A 24,695-nucleotide genomic window follows, 5' to 3' on the forward strand; every position below is an offset into this window, starting at 1 on the left:
GGCTCTAGAATTGGATTCAGGTTCCTCTTTTCCCCCCCATCCACAGTCCGTCCACTCTCTCATCAGTGACTTTAAGGACCCGCCGACTGCTAAATACCGGGCTGCACACGTCTTCTTCACTGACTGTGAGTACAACCAAGAGCTGTCCCCAGTCCCATCAGGCAGGTTAGCACTTCCGCACAGCTGGGCTGAGCCAAAACTAAGGCAGATCAAGAGGGAAGGAATGGGTTGTTACCATGCTTGTCCCAATCTGCTAGTTTCTCTTCAGAAGACAAATTGCATAAGAGACAAAAATAAGTGCACACAAATACAAACCCACTAGATCATGCAGTCCTTCCTGCTGAAAAATAGCACACAAGCACCTCTTCTCAGGACTGACAGGCTTGGTGCTGAGAATGACCTTCCTGAGGCTTGGCATTTCATTATGTAGACTTCCAGTTGGCACTGTGTGCTATAGTATGTTTCCATTAATTTTTCAACTACAAAGATATTCCAATCCAGTAGTCTTTGTATTAGATAGAACCTGCATCATTACCCTAGAATTAGTTTTCTTATGTTGTGAAGATTTTATGCTCAGATCCTAGCGGAGAAGCAAAGGGAGATGAATTGACCTGGATAGCTACAGAGTATAAAACAGTAAGAATTCACCCAGAGATCTTCTCTCTAGGGATAAACTCCCACAGCACTCACCACTGAGAAAATAGAAAGGATATAGCAGAAGAATGATTTTGGCCGGGTGTGGTGGCTCACGCCTATAATCCCAGCACTTTGGGAGGCCTAGGCGGGTGGATCACTTGAGATCAGGAGTTCGAGACCAACCTGGTCAACATGGTGAAACCCCATCTCTACAAAAATACAAAAATTAGCTGGATATGACAGGAGGTACCTATAATCCCAGCTACTCAGGAGGCTGAGGCGGGAGAATTGCTTGAACCCGGGAGGCGGAGGTTGCAGTGAGCAAGATCACGCCATTGCACTCCAGCCTGGGTGACAGAGTGAGACTCCATCTCAAAAAAAAAAAAAATCCTGATAAAATAAGAGCCCACTGTACATGTGCAGCTGTTAAATGAACCAGCAAATGGACAGGAAAGCCAACTGTCTTTTGTCATGCTTGCAGCTTGTCCAGATGCCCTGTTTAATGAACTGGTAAAATCTCGAGCAGCCAAAGTCATCAAAACTCTGACGGAAATCAATATTGCATTTCTCCCGTATGAATCCCAGGTGAGCCTGAGTAGGGGGTGTGAAGGAAATCTGCATCCTGTCTTATTCTGAGAGGGTGGGGTGGGACCTACTAAAGAGTTGGGGAGGGAAGGTACCATGCTCTGAATTGCCAAATGACAGGTTATAAGTGGATGTTTACTGAATGGAAATAGTATTTCATAGGGCCTGCCCCTGCCCTCATCTTACTCTCCAGTTGTTTCTGACTTTGCTTCAGCCTTGTGCCTTTCTTTGTGTGCATTTCATCCTTGCTCTCAGTGTTCACTCCTGTTGGCTGACTCCTTGAATAACCACAGAGTAGCCAATCAGAAACGAGCTTGGAAGGAGAGCAAGGGTGGGGAGCAGAAGCATCCCATCTGCTGCGAAGGAGACTGTTTTTTACGTGGAGATAACCTCAGCTTGTCATGTGCTGAGAGAGCAGATGGCAGCCTTCGTCATTAGCCGTTAACACTTCAAGTGCCAAATGCCAGGCCCATAAAGCACTCCCTTGGAAACAAACAAAATTATTAAACAAATAAAGGTGAAGCTGATTGTGAGAGAACAGACACAACTTGTCTTGGTATTTTAAGAGTTGTTAAAATGTCTTGTCTTACCAGACAAGGAAACAAAAACCACAGGACTTTGATGCATTTTATGGAGCTAAAAGATGACTGTGGCATATTGGATCTTTACAGATCAGCTTCGAGACACCAGAGAGTGACCTATTCTTAAAGAAGGAGAGATGCGTAAGATATAGTGTGAACGTTTAAAAACAGGCTTCCTTCTCACTTGGCCTAAAGCCTGTCACCGCTTAGGGGAAGGAATTTTTTTTTTCTTCTATGCATTCCATCCCCACCTGGATAGAACAAAATCCAGCTTTAGCATATTGAACAATATTATATTTCAGAAATTTTAAGAAAGTAAACTTTTTTAAATACCATTTTTTAAGATTAAGTTAGTTTATATAAATGAGAATTTAAGAGAATACTGATAACTGGAAGACTCAGTCGTTTAAGAGAGAATCTTCAATTCTAGCACACTCCAAAAAAAAAAACAGAAAAAGAAAAGACAAATAGGGCTGGGCATGGCGGTTCATGCCTGTAATCTCAGCACTTTGGGAGGCCGAGACGGGCGGATCATGAGGTCAGGAGATCGAGACCATCCTATTTAACATGGTGAAACTCCATCTCTACTAAAAATACAAAAAAATTAGCTGGGCGTGGTGGCAGGCACCTATAGTCCCAGCTATTTGGGAGGCCGAGGCAGGAGAATGGCATGAGCCTGGGAGGCGGAGCTTACAGTGAGCCGAGATCATGCCACTGCACTCCAGCCTGGGCAGCAGAGCAAGACTCTATCTCAAAAAAAAAAAAAAAGAAAAGACAAATACTTAGAACATACTACTGAAGATAAGGTATTATTAAATCCATAAATAGCTCCTTTATTTGCCCACAGTCACAGCACAGTATCTGGCTTGTCTCTTATTTATTGAAACTAAGCTTAGAATTTCCAGTGTAGTCTCACACTAATCCCTTCTTCTGCTCTCCTGGCCTTGTCACTGTTCTTCAGGCACCCTAGGCACACACCCGCCCAAGGTTCTTGGCACTACCTGTTCCCTCCATGTGGAAGTCCCCTGCTGGTGATAAACATCCCACCTTCAAGCCTTTGCTCAGACGTCACCTTCTCAGCAAGTCCTGGTGTCCTCCCTGTCTAGCCCTCCTGGACATCCTCCCCTGCTCTGATATTTTCTCATATACTTGCCAGTTTCTCAGGACCACACAATTCGCTTTTCATTATATTTATTGTCTGCTTTCTCCTACTAGACTGCAAACTCCTTGAGGACAGGGATGTTTTGGTCACTAATAGTTCCCAAGTGTTTAGCACATGGGCACGTGGTAGGCACCCAGCATATATTTGTGGAAGAAACAGGGACATATTCTGTAGACTCACTGCCAGGGTCGGAGAATACTCTGATAGTCTCTGATAGTTCACAATATGTATTAATACTTTTTCTCCTCCCCAGGTCTATTCCTTGGACTCTGCTGACTCTTTCCAAAGCTTCTACAGTCCCCACAAGGCTCAGATGAAGAATCCTATACTGGAGCGCCTGGCAGAGCAGATCGCGACCCTTTGTGCCACCCTGAAGGAGTACCCGGCTGTGCGGTATCGGGGGTAAGGCAGCACACCAGTCTGCTGGAGTAGCATCCCGTGTGTCCCCCAAGTGAGGAGCTGGCCTGGACTCCTCCTCTGGCCTTAAGGTTCCTTTGACAGTTGTCTCAAGAAGATCAGAATTTGAGCATCTCTCACTTAAAATTATTCTTCCAATGGTTTTGTTATCTTCTCAATGTTGTAGTGAAATATAATAATACATGCAGAAAAAAGCATAAATCAACTATTGAATAACGAAAATGTGAACCTCTATGTAACTGCAACTCAGGCTGCCTACCATTTTTAATCCCTTTCTAATCTTTAAAAACAAATACTATCTTTACTAAAGATGTTTCAGAGTAAGATAAAATACAAAGAGAGTAATTCTCCAAAGGACATGTTCCTCAGATTTTATCAAGCCACACATTCCTCACTTGCTTGCTGTGTGCTAAGTGCTGGGGGTGCTTGAAGCTGAAGACCCGGCCCATGATCAGGGAGGATGGGTGGGATGTGCCTTCCAGCATGTGTGTGCATGAGAGATGTACCCCTGCAGGCTCGACCCTGTGAGATAGGACAGGCCAAGTGCTGGGGACAGCCACAGTAGGGAGAGGGCCCTTTGAGCCAAGGGTGAAGCCCATCTGCAGACCACAGGTGACGATAAGCTCATGAGGAGAGAGAGGCCAGCATTTCGTGTGCACAGTGGCTCTTGCATTTGGTATAAACAAAAACTTGGAGTTGGGAAAATGTGGGGCACATTTTGGGAAGACGGGTAGTCCAGCACAGCGTATGTGTACAGCAGTGGCGTGGAATGAAGCCAGTTCTGGAGGTCTCGGATGTCAGGTTTGGGATTATGTCCTTCTGTGGTTATCACTGGAAACCTATGGGGGATTTGTATGGGGGTGACCACAGCGCTCTGGGAGAGTGAGGGCTGGAGTATGAGCAGGAGTCAGGGCAGGGAAAAACCGGAAGGGGTGGCTAACCAGGAGGCCACTGCAGGAGGAACAAAGGGCCTGGTCTTGGAGTGATGGGAACGGGGTGGACAGGTAAGGACAGAATCTGAGAGGGTGCAGAGGTGGACTCGGAACTGCCAGCAGGTTGGGGGTAGGGCACGAAGGGCTTAGGCTGCCAAGGCATTGTGCCGAGGTAACCAAGAGCTTGGTGGTGCCACGGATTATGGGCTCACCCATCCTGTGACCTCATTGTCTCCTGGAAGTTGTGGCCATAGAAAAACGCCTCCTAGTTGCTGTCCCAGTGCCTGGCTTCCCTCTACTGTTGGTACTCATGGACAAAGCCGGCTGGCAGTTCAGAAATGGGACCTAGGTGGCATCTCCTGACTGACCGGCGGGAGCTCAGGCTGGTAGTGGGGCCGCTGCAGTGCTGAGACCGGCCAGGAAGCAGGCAGCCACCGCCCCAGCGTCAGGTCAGGTGGGGCCCAGGGAGTGCTGTCAGACCCAGCCATGAGAAAAGGTTCAAAGGTTCTCACATTGTTCTGGCCATGCCAGCTGAAATGTCACTCTCCAACAAACAAAACAAAACAAGACCCAAGAGAATGTGAACTGAGGGAAGTGAGAATCATGGGAGTCAAACTGGGAGCCTGATCGTGGCAAAAGGTTGACTGACTGGTCAGGGCCCCCAGTGGAAGTGCAGCAGTTTATCTGAAGCTGCTTGGAAAGACGTCCGTTTCCACTTAGATCATTCTGGAAAAAAGCAATAAGAAAATCACTTACTTATGGTCCAAGCACTGAGCTAAGTGTTTTATGTTGCTTTTCCTTTCTAATTATACTCTCATTGTAAAAACACGAATACAGACAATGCTCATGTCTCCCCTAACCCCGCTGCACTGCTTGGCTTCCTTTCCCGGGGGCAGCCAGCACCATCATGGGTGCTGGGTGGTTCATGCTCTGTCACCCCTCCTTTGTCAGGGAATACAAGGACAATGCCCTGCTGGCTCAGCTAATCCAGGACAAACTCGATGCCTATAAAGCTGATGACCCAACAATGGGAGAGGTAAGTCTGGCTTGGACCACGTGGTTCTCTTACCAAGAACCGCAGTGTTTGTGTGACAGTCCCAGAGACAGCTTGGTTCTATTGCCACAGAGTGTGTGTCAGTGCTGCTTTTCCTGGGGACTGGCCTCCAGTAAAATGCCTGAAGCCCCTGGGGCAGGGCAATCTACATGTGTTCAGCGTGGCCAGGGTGACCAACTTGTTCCGTTTGCCAGGGCTTTCCTGGTTGCAGCTGTGAATGGCCCATGTCCTGGGAAACCCCCAGAAGCACAATAGCAAACCAGAAAATCGACACTGACACACTCTTCAGAGCTCATTCAGCATTCACTGGCTTTTACACATGCTCTGTGTACAGTCCTGTGCAGTTTTACACATGGATAGATTCATGTAACCATCTTACAATCAAGATACAGAGCTGTTTCCTCACCACCTTGATTTTAAAACTGAAAGTCCCAGGTCCCGGGAACCCGCTTAGTCCCAGGCACACTGGAGGGTGGTTGCCCCATTTGTAGTTGAACTTGGGCAGTTTCCTACAGAAACTCACTTCGGCTCCTAGCGTTTCATATCTGCCTCTAAGTGCGCGTGCTATGAAATAGAAACACTGGAGTCTTTTAGGATATTTTTGGTGATCTCATCTAGCAGTAGACTTCTGTGCTGCGTTAGTAGCTTTGCACCTCAGAGTTTGCTTCCTGCTGCCCTCCTTTACAAGAGGGGTTCGATAGGTGGAGAAGCCGGAGTTGGCTGGGTGGCTTGTGAAGCATCTCCCTGTTTTCCCCCAGGGCCCAGACAAGGCACGCTCCCAGCTCCTGATCCTGGATCGAGGCTTTGACCCCAGCTCCCCTGTGCTCCACGAATTGACTTTTCAGGCTATGAGTTATGATCTGCTGCCTATCGAAAATGATGTATACAAGTAAGTACAGTGTTACAGACCCCAGAGTGCACACGGCTCTGCACATGAACCAAAAATATGTCTAGAAAAAGAACGGGTTTTTTTGTTTGTTTGTTTGTTTTGAGATGGAGTCTCGCTCTGTCGCCCAGACGAGAGTGCAGTGGCACAATCTCGGCTCACTGCAACCTCTGCCTCCTGGTTCAAGCAATTCTCCTGCCTCAGCCTCCCGAGTAGCTGGGGTTACAGGCGTGTGCCACCATGCCCAGCTAATTTTTTGTATTTTTTTAGTAGAGATGGGATTTCACTGTGCTGGCCAGGCTGGTCTCGAACTCCTGACCTCGTGATCTGCCCGCCTCAGCCTCCCAAAGTGCTGAGATTACAGGCATGAGCTACCACACCTGGCAGAAAAAGAGAGTTTTTTTGTTTATTGTTTTCTTAAGACGAAGTCTCGCCCTGTCGCCCAGGCTGGAGTGCCTTGGCGCAATCTCAGCTTACTGCGACCTCCACCTCCCGGGTTCAAGCAATTCTCCTGCCTCAGCCTCCCGAGTAGCTGGGATTACAGGTGCCCACCACCATGTCCGGCTAATTTTTTGTATCTTTAGTAGAGACAGGATTTCACCATGTTGGCCAGCCTGGTCTCAAACTCCTGACCTCATGATCCGCCCGCCTCAGCCTCCCAAAGTGCTGGGATTATAGGTGTGAGCCAACGCGCCCAGCAAAAGAGCGTTTTTAACCCTAGGAAAAACGGTTCATTGATACAGCCTTGCAAATTAGCCTGTAAGTTCTTCTGTGAGTTCCCCAAATCCATGTGGCATTTCTAGGCAGGAACTCATGACTTGTTCTCTTTTTGGGGAGGACAAGCACTTTAGGTCTTTGGTTCCCAGCTCACAGCACCTCAGGTCATAGCCTACTTGGATATGTTAATATGCTGATTTTTGTGTTTATGTGTGTATCTCATTCAGAGTTGAAATTTTTTCTGTTTTATTGGTTCTGCCTCTCTGGAGGCAGAGTTGAAACTTCTTGTTTATAGATCCTAAAATATGATGATGATGAAATATATCAACAGAAGTTTCGTACTGAACTTTCCTCACAGAGGAGCTGTTTTCTTCATTTATAAAAAACATTTTTCTTGGTAACAATCATCAGAAATTTAGTTTCTAAAAACCAGTTTTTCCTTTTATGGAGCCAGACTGTATGAGAAACAGACTGTATGAGAACAGACATTGTTCTCATGGCATTTAATAGCATCCATCATAAAGACAGTGGTTTCAAAATGAAGATTCTAAAAATATGAATGAATCTCGGTTCTCCCTTTTGGTAGCTATAATTTGTGCTTCCTCCAGCTGTTCACGATTTCCCACGTGATTGGTGCCAAGGGCCCACTGCAGGCAGCTGCTGGAAGCTATTTAGGCACCACACATTGAGGATGACATCCCAGTGCCTTTCCAGAGGGACAGATGTGATCTTTGCCTTTCCCCTATAAATAACTAAACTCATGTATGACCTGACTTCATGCCCTGGACCAGGCAGCTCAGGTGGAGCTTGTATCAGCTGACCCAGAAGATTTTAAGACAGAATTTCAAGTCGGTTGACTTTGAATAGAGCTTTGAGTCTCTCCTACCCAAGGAATTGCAGCCCGGGTCAGTGCTGCCACAGCAGGCCTGGCTGACAGGTCCAATGTTGTGACGGCACTCGTGAACATCTGGCAGCTGAGGGTGGTGAGCTGCTGCTGCTGTAAGCTGAAGAGGGTTCGATGAATGTTGTGGAGACAGTGCACTCCACCTGAGTCCCGTCTCCATCCTAGGTACGAGACCAGCGGCATCGGGGAAGCACGGGTGAAGGAGGTGCTCCTGGACGAGGACGACGACCTGTGGATAGCACTGCGCCACAAGCACATCGCAGAGGTGTCCCAGTAAGAGCCCCCTGCCCCCTTCTCCAGCAAGGCGCCTCTCCTCAGCTGCTGTTGATGATGCGTTCACTCCGGGCACCTCGCGGGGGCTCATCGCTGTGTGAATTCGTTTCCTTGGCAGAGTCACCAACATGCTAACCCGTAATGATAAATCCCTTCTGTTCTCTGAGCTTGAGCTACTCCAACTTCATGAAGTTAGAAAATCAATTCTGTATTAGGGCTGCTTTTAGGATTCTTGGAAAACATATGTAGCTCTCTCATAAAAATGCATTACAAACATTAAAAATTTAAAGCTAGTTCATTCTATTGAAAGACCCAAATACCACAGTATACAATTGGACTTTCTTTTTTATAGCTGGTATACAGCCTTCCCTGTTTTACCTACAGTTCCTGAGCAATAGCTGATGTCTCCCTACTAAACTGTATCCAGCTCTGAAAATGTTTCAGAATGTTTCTAATATTTAAACGTTGTTGTAAGACCTTTAAGCTATAGATAATGATTCTGCTTTTTCAGAAAGACACATTCTGCTACGGTGAGTTGGTGATATATTCAGGAAATTCCCAAGGAAGAGTGAGAAAATAATACAGCCTTGTATAGTTATGTTGTTTAGAGAAGAGGTCTCTAAACTTTTTTGATCACTCAACTTCAAAAGATACTAACCTGTGGCCAGGCGTGGTGGCTCACACCTGTAATCCCAGCACTTTGGGAGGCCGAGGCAGGTGGATCACCTGAGGTCAGGAATTCGAGACCAGCCTGGCCAACGTGGTAAAACCCCGTCTCTACTAAAAATACAAAAATTAGCTGAGTGTGCTGGCGTGTGCCTATAGTCCCAGCTACTCAGGTGGCTGAGGCAGGAGAATCACTTGAACCTGGGAGTCAGAGGTTGCAGTGAGCCAAGATTGCGCCATTGCACTCCAGCCTGGACGACAGAGCAAAACTCCATCTCAAAAAATAAAAAAGATATTAACCCATATTTCAGTAAATTAAATGTATTTATGAATTTAAAATGCTTTATTGTACTAATGTGTGTATTTACAACATAAATATATATGTTTGTATATTTTTCAAACATGAATTATGTTTCACTATATTCCAATATAAATTTGAAAATAATGAGGTAAAATAAACATAAGTAGATATTCTAATATTTTCTTCTCTTTTCTCCTTGAATAATCTGGTACACCCCACTCTGGAGACCACTCGTTTCAAATATTAATTAGAAAAGCTATGTGTCTCTCTTCTCTCTTAGAAAATAACTTCTTTTTCTTTCTTTTTTTTTTTTTTTTGAGACTGAGCCTTGCTCTGTCATCCAGGCTGGAGTGCAGTGGCACAATCTTGGCTCACTGCCACCTCTGCCTCCCAGGTTCAAGCAATTCTCAATCCCTGCCTGAGCCTCCCAAGTAGCTGGGATTACATAAGTGTGCCACCATGCCCAGCTAATTTTTGTATTTTTAGTAGAGATGGGGTTTCACCATGTTGACCAGGCTGGTCTCGAACTCCCAACCTCAGGTGATCTGCCCACCTTGGCCTCCCAAAGTGCTGGGATTACAGGTGTGAGCCACTGCACCCGGCCAAAAATAACTTTAAATGCATACCTTACTGGCAGGAAAACTCATCACATACTCCTAAAGGAAAAATTGCATGATTCCTATAGCATCCATAGCAAGGTCCATGGTGTTGCTGTGAAACTTAGCTGCCTTCTTTTATCTTCCAGGGAAGTCACCCGGTCTCTGAAAGATTTTTCTTCTAGCAAGAGAATGAATACTGGAGAGAAGGTAAACCCATGCCAGTGCTCAAATGCCCAGTAAATTAGTCCCTGCTTTCTCTCTAAGAGCAGGGAAGCTGCCTCCTCCGGATATGTCCCTCTCTTAGTTTATATCATTTTGCCTTATTTTTATTTTGCTTTTATTATTATTATTATTATTTTGACAGAGTCTCACTCTGTTTCCCAGGCTGAGGTACAGTGACAGGATCTTGGCTTACTGCAACCTCTGCATTTTGGGTTCAAGCAATTCTCCTGCCTCAGCCTCCTGAGTAGCTGGGATTACAGGCGTGCGCCACCACCCCTGGCTAATTTTTTTGTATTTTTAGTAGAGACGGGGTTTCACCATCTTGGCCAGGCTGGTTTTGTACTCCTGACCTCAAGCTATCCGCCCACCTCGGCCTCCCAAAGTGCTAGGATTATAGGCGTGAGCCACCATGCCTGGCCATTTTTACATTTAAGATACAGATCCAGGCTGGGTGTGGTGGCTCACACCTGTAATCCCAGCACTTTGGGAGGCCCAGGCAGGTGGATCACAAGGTGAGGAGTTCAAGATCAGCCTTGCCAACATAATGAAACCCTGTCTCTACTAAAAATACAAAAAATTATCTGGGCGTGGTGGTGGGCACCTGTAATCCCAGCTACTTGGGAGGCTGAGGCAGGAGAATTGCCTGAACCCAGGAGGTGCCGAGATTGCCGTGAGCCAAGATCACACCATTGCACTCCAGCCTGGGTGACAGAGTCAGACTCTGTCTAAAAAAAAAAAAAAAAAAAAAATACAGATCCAGAGCCCCTGCATTTTGATATTTACAGACAACTGCTTTTTGTTACTCTGAGGGTTAATATTTACTGTTTTGGATCATGATTCATTTTAAGTCAGAAGAATGAACTGTGAGACCTTCTTTTAACTTGTGGTGAAATTAGAATTTATAACCTATCTTACCTGGGCCTCTCCATATCCTGCCTGTTTATCAGAGGTGGCACATCTGTCTTCGTCAAGGGAAGTGGAGTTACCAAAATCAACTCTGGTTGTGTTACTCACTTGCTTAAAACCATTTAGGGACTTCTTGTTCCCCTTAGAATAACTCCCATCCACAATACACACACACACACACACACACACACACACCCACCCCTTCCAAAGCCCAGATCATCAGCCCCACAGGCCTCTCTCTGGTCTCATCTCTGCCCCTATCCTTCTTGCCCTGCCTCCTTGCTCCAGCCACGCCAGGGTCCTCTTGCCTCAGACCTGGCCAGGTTCTTTGGCTCAGGCAACATTTCCTCACTACCCAGACTAGGCAGATGCCTGTGCCACATGCACCCACACTACCTGGTGAGTCCCCTCGAAGGGCCCTGATCTCTGCAGTGCTTTGGCTCCTCTCCTGGATGCTCTGATTCTCTGTGAATCAGAGATTCTTTTTTTTTTCTTTTGTCCTTGTATCTCCAGCACGTAATAGTTCCTGGTAGTAATATATATAGTAGTAATTCAGTTAATTTTTGTTGGGTAAATGGATGGGATTAGATGGCCCACACAGTTAGAAAGCACACAGACCCGTCTTGCCCATCCGGTGCAGATTCCCACCCTCTCTGACCTCCCTGTGCTCCCCCTGTCCACGTAGCCACAGTCTTTCTGCCAGGAGGAAGTGCAAACTTGATGCTAAGGCTGCTTGAGCTGAGGATGAAGAAAAGCAGTGAATAGAAGGGTTTTTTTTTCCTCAGCAAGAATTAGCTCTCAACAGCTTTCTAGTCCAGTAAGCATAGAATAAAATGTAACTGCTAGACTTCAGAGTTCAGTTCCCAACCTGTAAGACGATCATATTTGGATCAAAAAAAATTTTGAACCAGAGGCCTGGAAATCTAAACACACATGATTTTGTGTTTCACAGATTCATTTTGAGTGTTACGGAGTGTGTGCTTGGGAACCCTAGTGTGGGCAGCTGTCCTGTCCTGTGCCCACCAGCCTTGCAAAGCCTCCTAACATCAGGGCCATTAGAGTGACACCATGTGCTTTCCTTTCCCTTACAGACCACCATGCGGGACCTGTCCCAGATGCTGAAGAAGATGCCTCAGTACCAGAAAGAGCTCAGCAAGGTATGGCAGCCCCAAATCATCTGTTTGAATCATTGAGTAGAAATAGCTGCAAAAAGACTTCTCAAAGCCCTACTACTCTAATTGATTCATGGAAATTCACAGATATTTAGTCATCTTCAATTTTTATTAGACAAGAAATGAAAGGCTGGGATAGGCACCTTATTTCCTGTCACTTTCTTTTCTCCTCTTTATCTTTTCCTTCCTATTCCCTTGCTGTTGGCAGGAGGCCTCAGTTCCTCACCACATGGGCCTTTCCACAGGGCTCCTTGAGCATCCTCCCAACAGGGCCATTGGCTTTCCCCAGAGTGAGCCATCTGAGAGAGAGCGTGCTAGGAGGAAGTCACAATACCTTTTATGTCCTGATCCTGGATGCCATGCATTATCACTTCCTCCACATCGTTTGTTAGAAGCAAGCTACTAATTCCAACCTACAGTTAAGGAGGGAATGAAGCTCTGCCTCCTAAAAGGAGGAGTATCAAAGAATTTGTGGACACATTGTAGTAATAAAACCATCATTGGCTGGGCGTGGTGGCTCATGCCTGTAATCCCAGCACTTTGGGAGACCGAGGTGGGCAGATCATCTGAGGTCAGGAGTTCGAGACCAACCTGGCCAACATGGTGAAACCCCGTCTCTACTATAAGTACAAAAATTAGCTGGGCGTGGTGGTACGTGCCTGTAATCCTAGCTACTCGGGAGGCTCAGGCAGGAGAATCACTTGAACCCAGGAGGCAAAGGTTGCAGTGAGCCAGATTGCACCACTGCGCTCCAGCCTGGGCAACAGAGCAAGACTCTGTCTCAAAAAAAAACCATGGTGCCACCTACCCTCATAAAGGATTTCTCCTTCGTCTTAACTCTTCTAGAATGTGGTTTGTCCCTCTCTTTTGACATGTAACACTTTCTACTTTGTGATGTTTGTGTACCCGCTTGTACACACTTTTTACCTCCTTTCTGAGGCTAGCGACTCCTTGGTGCCCAGTGGTGTTTTATACGTAGTAGGTGCTCGGTAGATGTTGCATGCATCCGTGATTAGTCCCTTAGTCACAAACTGTTGTGCTTTTTCCTAGTACTCCACCCACCTGCACCTTGCTGAGGACTGTATGAAGCATTACCAAGGCACCGTAGACAAACTCTGCCGAGTGGAGCAGGTAGGACTCTCCTCCTTCCGCCACGGCAAGTTTTTGCCAGGCCTATTTACCCAGCAGAATTTTAACATCTGACCTTGAACATCCTGCAGAATCATAGGAAATAGAGATGGGAAGGCCTGCTAGATCATGCTTTCTCAACTCTGGAGCCAGTGCGGTTCCACTGCCCATGGTAGGGACTAGAGTAGTTGGGAATGCTGTGCTGTTTGGATTTTGCATGCCTATTTTGAAAGGCTCTGTTTTCCGTGGAATGAGTGAAGAAAGATGCGTGGGGTTCTGAGGCCTACATTGACAGGGCTGGCAGAATTTTATATTCTGAATGTGTTCTACTCTTGCCATGGCCAGACCAGCTTTGGAGACTTCGAGGCTGACAGAGGGTAGAGCAGTAGCAATCAGAAATTTGCCCAAAGCATCCCTGATCACAATTAGGATTGTAAATTGAGAATTTGGGGTTTGAGTTCTCTGTCACTGATTATTTGATGTGCCTGTTTCTTTGTGTTTCATTTTTTTCATCTGCAAAAGGGAAATCATTGCTGACATTTTTCAAGGTTGTCTTGTGGAGTCACTAATCCTGGCTTAGATTCATCCTAATTCTTCAAGTGTTTCAACATTATAAAACCATGGTTCAACTTCTAAGCGAAGAGAAGACGTTAAAAGATTCTGAAGCTGGCTGGGCGTGGTGGCTCAGGCCTGTAATCCCAGCACTTTGGGAGGCCGAGATGGGCGGATCACGAGGTCAGGAGTTCAAGACCAGCTTGGGCAACACAGTGAAACCCCATCTCTACTAAAAATACAAAAATTAGTTGGGCGTGGTAGCGGACGCCTGTAATCCCAGCGACTCGGGAGGCTGAGGCAGGAGAATCGCTTGAACCCGGGAGGCAGAGGTTGCAGTGAGCAGAGATTGCTCCACTGCACTCCAGCCTGGGCAACAGAACAAGACTCCGTCTCAAAAATAATAATAATAAGATTCCGAAGCCTCAGCTTGGCCTCTTTTCATAGAAAAAAAACAATTCAGGATCTCAGTGTGAAGCTAAGATTTCAATCCTCTGGTTTGGTGTGACAGGCTCAGCTTAGGATTGTAAGCCCTGTCCTGTATCATTGGATATTTTATAAGGGGAAGTAGCCCTGCTAAAATTCATCAATTTTACAGGGGATTATAGCAAACACAAGGTGTCCTCTTGAAAAGAACCTGGCCATCTAGAAAATAGGTCATACCTAAATCAGTAAAAATGCAGTTTGGGATTAATTTTGGAAGTTTACAAATTTTCAGAAGTGATCAAAAGTATTGTTGAACTAATTGCATTATTAAAATCATGTCCTGCTAGTCAAATGTCTGTTGAGGCTGGTGGTAGGACTGAAAGGTGAACAGCCTATGAGAAGTGTGTCCTGCCTTCCTGGGACACAGACTGGAGAGAGACTATGAACTCGAGATCAGAATTTGTATGACTCTTGGGATCTTGAGAGAAAAAAAGAGAGCCTTCAGGCAACCTCCTAAGAGCCACAAAGGAAGCTGCAGCTGTGAGTCCTGGTTGGCTGAGACCAGCGTGCTGCCTTCTCTGGATCTGAGTCTTGCCTGCATCATGAAGCGGGGCCAGGAACTTGTGTTCACTTCACTCTTTTTCATGTCTAGTTCTTTTTCAGCCCTTATCTTCCCCTTCATCTCCTGGGGTTTGGATTTGCTGGTTTGGGGGCTCTTTTTTTCCCTTCCTCACTCATGAAACATGGTAGAAAGATTAAAAACATGTTAAAACCCTAGAGCAGTTCAAACTCAAAAAGCATGTGCTTCATTGTGAGGGGAAGCAGAATGGAAAGAATCTACCCACACAAAGGCGTCCTAAAATCCCAGCACTTTTCATGGGAGGGAAGCACGTCCCTTTAAGCCCCGCTCCCTCACAGGGCCTTGTACCTCTAGAGGGCCTACCAAGATTCCAAGATTTAGTCTTTTTTTTTTTTTTTTTTTTTTTTTTTTTTATGAGCCAGGGTCTTGCCCTGTCACCCGGGCTAGAGTGCAGTGGTGCAATCATAGCTCACTGCAGCCTTGAACTCCTAAGCTCAAGCAATCCTCCTGCCTCAGCCTCCTGAGTAACTGGGACTACAGGCATGTGCCACCATGCCTTGGTAGAGATGAGGTCTCCGCTGTGTTGCCCAGGCTGGGCTCAAAAGATCCTCCTACCTCAGCCTTCCAAAGTGCTGAGAATACAGGCATGAGCCACCGCCCACAGCCAGGATTGAGTCTTTATCTGAGAAGCTGGCACAAGTACACTGGCACTCACCTATAGTGAACAGCCTACTTTAAAACAAGATGGTAAATCACTGTGGTTTCTGTTGGGCAAGTGGCACTCAGGGCTTTTGTCCACCCTCACTGATGCTGTGGGAGACAGTGCTGATCACACTCCTGCTAACGACAGTGCATTGTAAGAATAGAAACACCTGTTTAAGACCTTCCCCAACCAAGGTGGCAGTTCTAGACATTTGTGGATCTTGAATTTCCTAAGAGCTACCGTTCCTCCACACTGTCACCAGAGAGATGGAGCCAATGAGGTATGTTTTCCTTAGGACCTGGCCATGGGCACAGATGCTGAGGGAGAGAAGATCAAGGACCCTATGCGAGCCATCGTCCCCATTCTGCTGGATGCCAATGTCAGCACTTATGACAAAATCCGCATCATCCTTCTCTACATCTTTTTGAAGAATGGTAGGGCTGTGGGACCTAGAGGAAGGCACAGACCCTGTCTTGGGGAAACTGAGACAACTGAGAAAGAGGAAACAAAGTAGCGAAGTCATTGAAAAGACATGGACTGGGGAAGGAAAAGAAGATCCTAGGGGCCCTTTTTGTTTGGGGAAATGCAGTGTAGTCAGATCACTGCAGCTAGAGGCTGAATGTCCCCCGGTCATTGTAGACTTAATAAATGGTACGGAGTAGATGGAAGAGGACAGGGCTGGGGAAAGAGGGAAAGCTGCTTGGCCTTGTGGCCAGTTTACCAGAGCTATGCCCATCAGGTATTTTTAACTTGCATCACATTGGTAATCTCTGCCTTTAAAGAACTGACTTTTACCCAGTTCAATCACAGTTGCTCAGGAATGTCCATTGTACAAAAGATAGATAATAAGACTCTTGTCCAATTTGACTTTGATTCAGGGTGGGGGTGGGCAGGGGTTGCTGAGAAGCCGGGGGGCAGATGGAAACACAGACTATAGGGGCAGCTGCTGATGTTCCTCACTCAGGCAGAGTGGCTGGAGGGGAATCGGGATCCTCATGTCCTCACCTATAGTGAATCTGATGAGGTAGAGGAGCAACGTCCACTAACCCTGAGGGGAGAAGGGCCACCATCTGGCCTGTCCCATTGGGTGCATGGGGGCTGTGTGTGGTGATCGGGTGTCTTGTACCCTCAGGCATCACAGAGGAAAACCTGAACAAACTGATCCAGCACGCCCAGATACCCCCAGAGGATAGTGAGATCATCACCAACATGGCTCACCTCGGCGTGCCCATCGTTACCGATGTAAGAGGCCAGCTCAGGTTCCGGGGGAGGCGGGAAGGGAGCTGGCAGATCTGTCTGCTTCTGCTCTGACTGACATACAGCATCCTCTGATACACACTCGTACGTCAAGAGAGAGAGACACGGAATCAGAGGGATAAAGGTGTAAAGCTATATATAAATCAGAGATACAAAGCCAAGAACCTAGACCTCAACAGCAGTGAGTCATTCACAGTTGTGAAAGCTGAGCTGTCTTGGAACCAAACCATAACAGGGGTCCCCGCCGTTTTATCTGTCTTGTCTCAGGGTCTGTCTGGCCTCACCTTTGGACAGCTTAGCCTCAGCGTCCCCTGTGAAGATGAGAATATTACACTTAGACCTAGCAGTTTGGCCACTTTTGAGTCTTCTGCACTGGGTTGGTTCAGAGCCAAGTCAGGGCAGGTTGTCTGGGAGGCCTGGACCACGTGATGTGCTCTAGAAGAGGTGGGGTGAAGCCTCCAGGACCCTTGCAGAGGACTTTGCCATGAGCCTTGCATGTCACAGCCCCACTGTGTACTTGTCTTCTATAGGCACTGCACTAACAAAGCTAAGGTTGCATATATTCTCCGTCTGGAATCTTATAGACAAAACTATTCCAGTACCACCAGACCATAGCCCTGTAACTAGCAGGAGTTTGGCATTTTTAAACCCTTGTTCACAAGAGGGATCAAAATGAGAATGGAGATGTGCATTCATTCAGTGCAACTGGGCTGCTGAAATGCGATACGGCATGCTCCAAGCAGTATGCCCTCCTCTAATAGGCAGCAAACTACTGTTTCAACTGCCTGGAGTTTTTTTTTTTTTAATGGCACTTACATACTTGACCTATGTTTGCCATTTTTTATGATTTTTTTTTTTTTTTTTTGAGATAGAGCCTCACTCTGTAGCCCAGGATGGAGTGCAGTGGTGAGATTTTGGCTCACTGCAACCTCCACCTCCCACGTTCAAGCAATTCTCCTGCCTCAGCCTCCTGAGTATCTGGGATTACAGGTGCACACCACCACACCTAGCTAATTTTTGTATTTTTAGTAGAGACGGGGTTTCGCCATGTTGGCCAGACTGGTCGTGAACTCCTGACCTCAGGTGATCCGCTCACCTCAGCCTCCCAAAGTGCTGGGATTACAGGTGTGAGCCACCAAGCCCGGCCTTTTTATGACTAAAGAACAAGTTTGCTCCAGGTTCCCAAAAGGGCACATTTGGGGCTATTCCATGGAAAGCCATCCCCCCCCATTACTGTTTGCCAGTGCTGCCTCTGGGGTCCTTCAGAGAATTTCCAGAGAGTAGCAGAGGTCACCTAGGGCCCAAGTGGCCCTGACTCAGGTTCTAACCTGGTGTGTGTGTGCATGCAGTCCACGCTGCGTCGCCGGAGCAAGCCGGAGCGGAAGGAGCGCATCAGCGAGCAGACCTACCAGCTCTCACGGTGGACTCCAATTATCAAGGACATCATGGAGGTTAGTGCTGGGGCACAGGGAGGAAGAACCAGGCCCAGGGCCCTTGGCTTGTCAGCCTGGATGCTTCCAGCTTCACCTGCTGTGAGGTGCTGCTGACTTCACGGGTACTGCCTCCACTTGAGGATTCGCATCCGGGCCTCCTTTGGCCCTCATGGTGCCCCTTGCCCTGGGGGTTTATGAAGAGCTGAGAGACTGTGAAGCACAGCCCCAGATCTGTTTGTTGTTATGTCTTGGAGCATTCAGCTCCTATAATAGAGACCCCCCTAGGGTGCCGCATCCAGAGGGGTCCAAGTGCATCTCAAAGGTCAGATTAGTGACATCACATCTCCACACAGGTGCAGTGGCTCAGCACACCTCCCCAACGCGGCCCTGCCTGCCCTGCCCTGCCCTCCTCCTACTGTTCCCTACCTGAGCCTCCACACACCAGCAAATCGGATTCTGCTCCTCTGGCCAAAGCAGCCCCTTGCCTGGCATGTTCTCACCCCTCCACTCCCCTTCCCAGATCCTGCTTTCCATCAAAGCCTCGCTTGAATCTCACCGTTTCCATCCGCTGCCCCACCTGTCTGACCACTCAGCACACGGAGGCCTCCCCTGGACTCTTCAGTGCACATGTGCCTCTTGGTGCCTCGGGTCGCCTTTTCGTTTGTTGGTCCTGTCCCCTCAGCTGCTCTGTCTGCACAGAGCCTCTAGTGCAGCAGGTGTTTTTGCAGTTGTTGGCTGGAAGGTGTATATGGTGGTGGCCACCACAGTAGCCCTGTGGGGTCACTCCCTTCTCTCCTTGTAGCGGGAAGAGACCCTGCATAGAATCCTGCACCACTAGATCTTTCCAACTTGATTGGTGAACAAAACTGGGGTCTAGAGAATGAAGGGGTTTTTCTCGGGATCCCTTAGTTAATTCCTGGCAGCCCAGGTGTTCCTATTGAATTGTACATTAATATAAATGTATTTTAAATATATAGAGTGAGTCAGCTCCCATTTTTAAAATCCACAAACTAAAAGGATGGGTGAACATGAAACATCTAGAAACCAATTATATCTCTTTGCTTGTTGGGATGGCCAACCCCTCTGTCTCATTCCCTCCTTTGTTCTTTGTTCTCTGCTCCGTTTTGCTCCCCCTCCTCTCTGATCCCCTAAAGAGACATGTGTAGGCTTCATGTGGGAGCTGTAAAGAAGAGTGTGGATTTCTAGACAGCAGGAGGTAGATGGTGAGAGTCCACCCACCAGATAATTAGACACTTGAAAAATGGAGAGGGTAAGGCTCCTTCGTGCAGGAGAGACACTGCTTGTGCCTGGTTTCTACAAGGCTGATGGCAAGTATCAGGAATTTATTGGACAGAATGCATCATTTATAAAACCTCATGTAGATTATGAAAGTGAATAAACTGGAAGAGAAGCAAGAAAATTTCTCTTAAAAAGCAGGCTATCTCAGTATAGCAGCCAGTTACAAAGCATCTGCTATAACTGAGCCCTGTGCTAGGCACCTCTGGCCACAGGGAAGGGAGCTCTGGTTGTTGCAAACCTGACCATGGCTTTGCCAAGTGACATGTTCTACAGATCATCTGGCCTTGGTTCCCGTCAGCACTTTTCAGACAGATGGCAAGCTAATATCTGTCTCTTTTCCTTCTAGGACACTATTGAGGACAAACTTGACACCAAACACTACCCTTATATCTCTACCCGTTCGTCTGCCTCCTTCAGTACCACCGCCGTCAGGTAGGTGAAAATCCCTTAGCAAGGACAGAGGGGAGCCAGCTCTGGTTGGATGTCAGCTCTGCGGCCATCCCACTGTGTGGCTGTGTGATTTACCAGAGCCCTCTCGCTGCTGCTCCCCGCAGCTGCAGCGTGGGCCAGGTCTGCACAGTGGTCCCATGGCCCTTCCCCCTCCAGCATCCTGTTCCTTTCTGATTCATCCCTCACACCTCCTCCCTCGCTCACTCCGCATCAGCCATGCCAGCTTCCTTACACTTCTAGAACAGTCAGGCTTACGTCTGCCTCAGGACCACTGCACTTGCTTTTCCCTCTGCCTGAAATTATCTGTCCCCAGATATGTCTGCATGGGCTGGGCACAGTAGCTCACACCTGTAATCCCAGAACTTTGGGAGGCCAAGGCGGGTGAATCACTTGAGGTCAGGCATTTGAGACCAGCCTGGCGAACATGGTGAAACCCCGTCTCTACTAAAAATACAAAAGTTAGCTGGGCATGGTGGCTTATGCCTGTAGTCCCAGCTACTCAGGAGGCTGAGGCAGGAGAATTGCTTGAACCCGGGAGGCAGAGGTTGCGGTGAGCCAAGATCGCATCACTGCACTCCAGTCTGGGTGACAGAGCGAGACTGCATCTCAAACAGACAAAGAAAAAATATGTCTGCATGGCTTGCCTCTTATCTCCTTTGGTCTTTAATCAAGTGTTACCTTCTCCAATCTTCCCTCACCACCCTGTTTAAAATTGCAGCACATCAGCGTTCATAGCTTTACTCATGCAGTCCAAGTGTGGAGTAGCCCACATGTCCCCCAGCTGACGAGTGGGTAACACACGTGGTCTCTCCACACAGTGGCTCCTGAGAACAGTCAGGGCTGAGCACGCACTCGGGATGGTAGAGTTAGCAGCTCGAGAGGGCGACCCTGGCACTGCAGCTGTGCCACACCTGGCACCCCAGGATGTGCACATCTCTGTCCCTCCTCTCCTGCTTTCCCCGCCTGTCTTCTCTCTTGCGTCTCCTCTCTCTGTGTTCACTTTTGGCTTCAGCTGGGCCAGAGGCCTGTGGTGGCCTCTGTGTCATTGTGCAGCCCTTCTCATGGCAGCAGAGGTAAAACGTTTATTGCCAAATATGGCATAAAATACAAAATCCCCAGTAGCGCCACAGTCAGGCTGGGTGATGAGAATGGGATATCAAATGATTGCACAAGGAAAGAAAGCGACTGTGAGATTCTCTGTTGGCCCAAACAGTGCCCCAGGCGTCTTCCTGGTTTGGAAAGTGACTGTAAGGCTGTCATGAGTCAGGAAGAAAGGTGACGCATTGCAGTGGCCAGAAAGGACTTGCTCCTTTCATCTCATTTTTCTCATTTTCTTAACCTGGGAACAACCCATTTGTTCCTGTTTCTCAGTCAAAGGTAAAGAGCTATTGAAGGAAGCCCCTCTGGGAGCAGCCCTGCCACTGAAGTACTCTTCCTCCCTGGCTTCGCCGCAATTTCCGGGAGGCAGCTCAGGGATGGAGAAGCCTCCCCGGTGGTGCCTGGACAGGGTTCCAGGGCGTCCCTGTGCTTGGCCGTATAGCACAGAGCTCTTCATCAGACCAGGATTTGGGCTCACTTCCTTCTCCCCACCTGCCCCATTCAATGATGACCTCTTGGTCAAGGCCTGTGTCTCCTTGGGATGTGGTACTGGGGAGGCCCTGGCCTGCAAGAGGCACTCACTCAGTACATGTTTTCAGGGGATCTATGTGCCAGCCTGAAGGCAGATCTTAGACTGTCATCACTGTGCACTGACAGCAGAGCATCCAGGCAAGCTCAGAGGCATGCGCGACTTGGGGTAGACGTCTGCATGAGCCTCTAGCAGGGGGATGCTACAGAACTTGACCCAGCAAGTGTCAGAGCTGAACTGATCCTGTCTGTTGCCTGCATGTTTCTAAGAGTGACAAGGTCACAGCAGCACAGGCATTCATAGTGACTCTATTCCTGGGAACCAAACCACTTGAAAATTGCATTGCAGTGAAATTCAGCCAGCACTCACTAAGCATCTACTCTGTTTGGGGCACAAGTGTACAGACCTAATATGTAAACAAACCACTGGGGTATGAAGCACTAGATGCCGTGAGTGCAAATAAACCGACTGACACTCTCTTTCTCTCTCTCTCTTTCTCAGCGCCCGCTATGGGCACTGGCATAAGAACAAGGCCCCAGGCGAGTACCGCAGTGGCCCCCGCCTCATCATTTTCATCCTTGGGGGTGTGAGCCTGAATGAGATGCGCTGCGCCTACGAGGTGACCCAGGCCAACGGAAAGTGGGAGGTGCTGATAGGTGAGTGGCCATGCTTCCAGCGGAAGGCGCCGCCGCATCGCACCTCGACTCCATTCCACGCTTTGGTGTCGCATCTGTCATAGACTCCCTTGACCCACAAAACTTAGTCTCTAGGTAACTGTGGACAGCAGTAGCTAGGGGCAAAGGGTTCCCTCCTTGGTCTGCCCTGCTGAGTCTCTCAATGGAAGGCAGCCTCATGAGGTAGGAAGTGCCTGATCCCAGGGTCCGGCAGACTCAGGCTCAGATTCCTGCCCTGCAAACTGCAAGTGGGTGACCTTGAGCAAGTGGCTCCAGCTCTCCAACCATTTCCTTACTCAGCAAAACGGGATCAGTAATACTCATTCACAGCCTTGAACTAGGCCCAAGATGAGGTCTGTCAGTTTCCTGGCATTGGCCTCATGCCCAGGCAGGAATGGGCAGTGAATGGCAGTCAATCGCTGCCCTGTCAGGTGGAGATGGACAGACAGCTGTGAGCAGGTGCTGCCTGAAACTACTGCCTGACCGCTGGACTCTGCCCAGGGCTCCCCCAGCCACCTCCAACCACTTTCCAGGTCTGCCATGCCCTTTCTCATATTTCCTGTTCGTTTTCCAAAAGAGAGGAAGCAACTCGTAGGAGCTAGCTTAACGCAGCAGGAGACTTTTCTCCTTTTTCGTGCCTTTGGGGGCTTCTATGATGTTTAGGGCTGGAAGAAGATGAACGAGCTAAGAAAAGTCTTGCTTTCTCCAGATGCCTCCCTTTTTGTTCTGTTTTGCCCTTAACAAAATGGAGGGTACCCGCCAGCCTGGGAGTCCCTCTCAACACTGTCTGGCAAGAAGCTGTCATGTTCACTACCGTGGCTGGGCTCTGTCCTCAGTGGAAACAGACTCATGCCGAGCAAGGAGTGAGGCCAGGGCTCTTGGCCTCCTTTTGGAAGGGGGTGTGCTCTGCACCCAGTGGGGAATTATACTCTCCAGGGCCAAGGATGGCCTCTCAGGCCACTTACACATGAACTGCTACAGGAAGAGGCCCTGAGCTGCCCCAGCTGGGAGGCATCGCTGACCTTCTCCCATAGGTGCCCACCACTGGTCTTAATCCCAGGCACAGTCATGATCTCGATAACAAGTGGCAGTTTTATACCTCCTATTTGGGGTGAGCAAGTCACAGCACCCCCACAAGCTATCCAAGTGAGCAGACTCCATAAACCAGTCCACATGGCTGTTTCTGGGTTTTTCAAGATGGATCTGGGGCTGTCAGCCGCCTCTCTGATAGTACAATCCAGTGGGGAGACTGTACCTCCCCGCTGCAGCCCTCAAGCTTCCCGTGTCAGGTCACCAGCTCTGCACATAACTGTTTTTCCCTTCTGTTGTATAGCCCCGGTGATAAAGCTCTCTGCTCCCTGCTTGCATATGTATTGCATGAATGTAGTGAGTAATTCTGAGCTCAAACACAGCTTTTCCGGACAGAAGCTGTCACGGCCAGGCTTTGGGTGTAAATCTTCCCCTTCATCTTTAGACCTGACTTGAGGTTCCATATATCGGGAGGTGGGAACCTGGGGATATGAAGTTGCCCATGAAGATTCATGGAGGGGCCTCGCGCAGACAGCTGACGTCCGCTGTGTGGCCTCCCCTGCTTTGTGCATGCCAGCCGCCTTGCTACCATGTGTGTGCGTGCGCGCTTGTGTGTATGTGTATGCATGCGTGCACGTGTGTGTGTCTTGCTTTCTCATACCTCATTGGCTGCATAAAATGTAGGCCTAAGTTGGCATGTTCCTGTGACGTACCTTTGTTCAAGCAGTCAGCTGGCCTCTGTTCTCCCACAGGTTCTACTCACATTCTTACTCCCACCAAATTTCTCATGGACCTGAGACACCCCGACTTCAGGGAGTCCTCTAGGGTATCTTTTGAGGATCAGGCTCCAACAATGGAGTGAGAGCCAAAGAAACAAAGTAAAAGCAGCTTATTACAGAAAAGAAACTCTTCCACTCTGAAGGGCTTTCTTTGATTATTCCGTCACTCTTTTTCTTTATTTCTTCCTTTTTAGTTTATTATTTATTTGATTTTGTTTCAACAAGAAAATGCTTGCAGTTCTCAACACCGATTGAAAATGTGTCCAGTGCTGCCCTCACAGCCCTGCCATGAACCCTCCGGGCTCTGACCTGCTGGCTCACTCATGCCTTGGGTTCCGCACTGCTCAGACACCTGCAGGCCGCTGAGTGGAAACTAAAAATGATAATGACTGCTGTGAACAGTTGTCAGAGAGGGAACTGAAGTTTTGGGGGATGCCTGAGGCACAGTGCCCAAGTCTGCTGGTCTAGGATGAATTTGTGGCCCCCACAAGGAATGTAGAGTGTCCTGGTTGTGCTGGGTGTGGGGGTCTGAGAGTGAGGCCAGTGGACATTCAGGGAACACCATGTCCAGGAAGGCAGGCAGTGGTGGAGATGGCTGGTCGTGAGGGAAGCTTGGCAGGCAATGTAGAATAGACCCCAGGTTAGTGGCAGCTGGACGGATGGTGTGAATACCTTTTTCCTAGGACAGGCACTTCTCAAGAAATAAGTTATAAAGGGTAATTGGGTCACAAGCCGCCATCTGCTT

At 48.2% G+C, this 24,695-nt stretch overlaps 1 protein-coding gene across 2 annotated transcripts in view; it reads left to right on the top strand.

Moving 5' to 3' along the window:
* Window positions 1–24,695, top strand: part of STXBP1 (syntaxin binding protein 1) — an 80,566-nt gene that overhangs the window by 48,176 nt on the left and 7,695 nt on the right. Inside the window, exons 5-19 of one of the 2 annotated variants that reach the window (XM_032165183.2) lie at window positions 47–125; window positions 1,118–1,221; window positions 3,218–3,366; window positions 5,265–5,349; window positions 6,126–6,256; window positions 8,040–8,147; window positions 9,860–9,920; window positions 11,933–11,998; window positions 13,064–13,144; window positions 15,698–15,836; window positions 16,535–16,644; window positions 18,009–18,110; window positions 19,738–19,823; window positions 21,970–22,124; window positions 23,924–24,049. In XM_032165183.2, the coding sequence (XP_032021074.1) occupies window positions 47–125; window positions 1,118–1,221; window positions 3,218–3,366; window positions 5,265–5,349; window positions 6,126–6,256; window positions 8,040–8,147; window positions 9,860–9,920; window positions 11,933–11,998; window positions 13,064–13,144; window positions 15,698–15,836; window positions 16,535–16,644; window positions 18,009–18,110; window positions 19,738–19,823; window positions 21,970–22,124; window positions 23,924–24,033 (1,566 nt within the window). In that variant the 3' untranslated portion in view covers window positions 24,034–24,049. The remainder of the gene's footprint in view (window positions 1–46; window positions 126–1,117; window positions 1,222–3,217; window positions 3,367–5,264; window positions 5,350–6,125; window positions 6,257–8,039; window positions 8,148–9,859; window positions 9,921–11,932; window positions 11,999–13,063; window positions 13,145–15,697; window positions 15,837–16,534; window positions 16,645–18,008; window positions 18,111–19,737; window positions 19,824–21,969; window positions 22,125–23,923; window positions 24,050–24,695) is intronic. The other variant, XM_032165184.2, reaches the window with a different exon arrangement.

The sequence above is a fragment of the Hylobates moloch genome, unplaced genomic scaffold, assembly GCF_009828535.3.
Source record: "Hylobates moloch isolate HMO894 unplaced genomic scaffold, HMol_V3 SCAFFOLD_10, whole genome shotgun sequence".
Classification (NCBI taxonomy): domain Eukaryota; kingdom Metazoa; phylum Chordata; class Mammalia; order Primates; family Hylobatidae; genus Hylobates; species Hylobates moloch.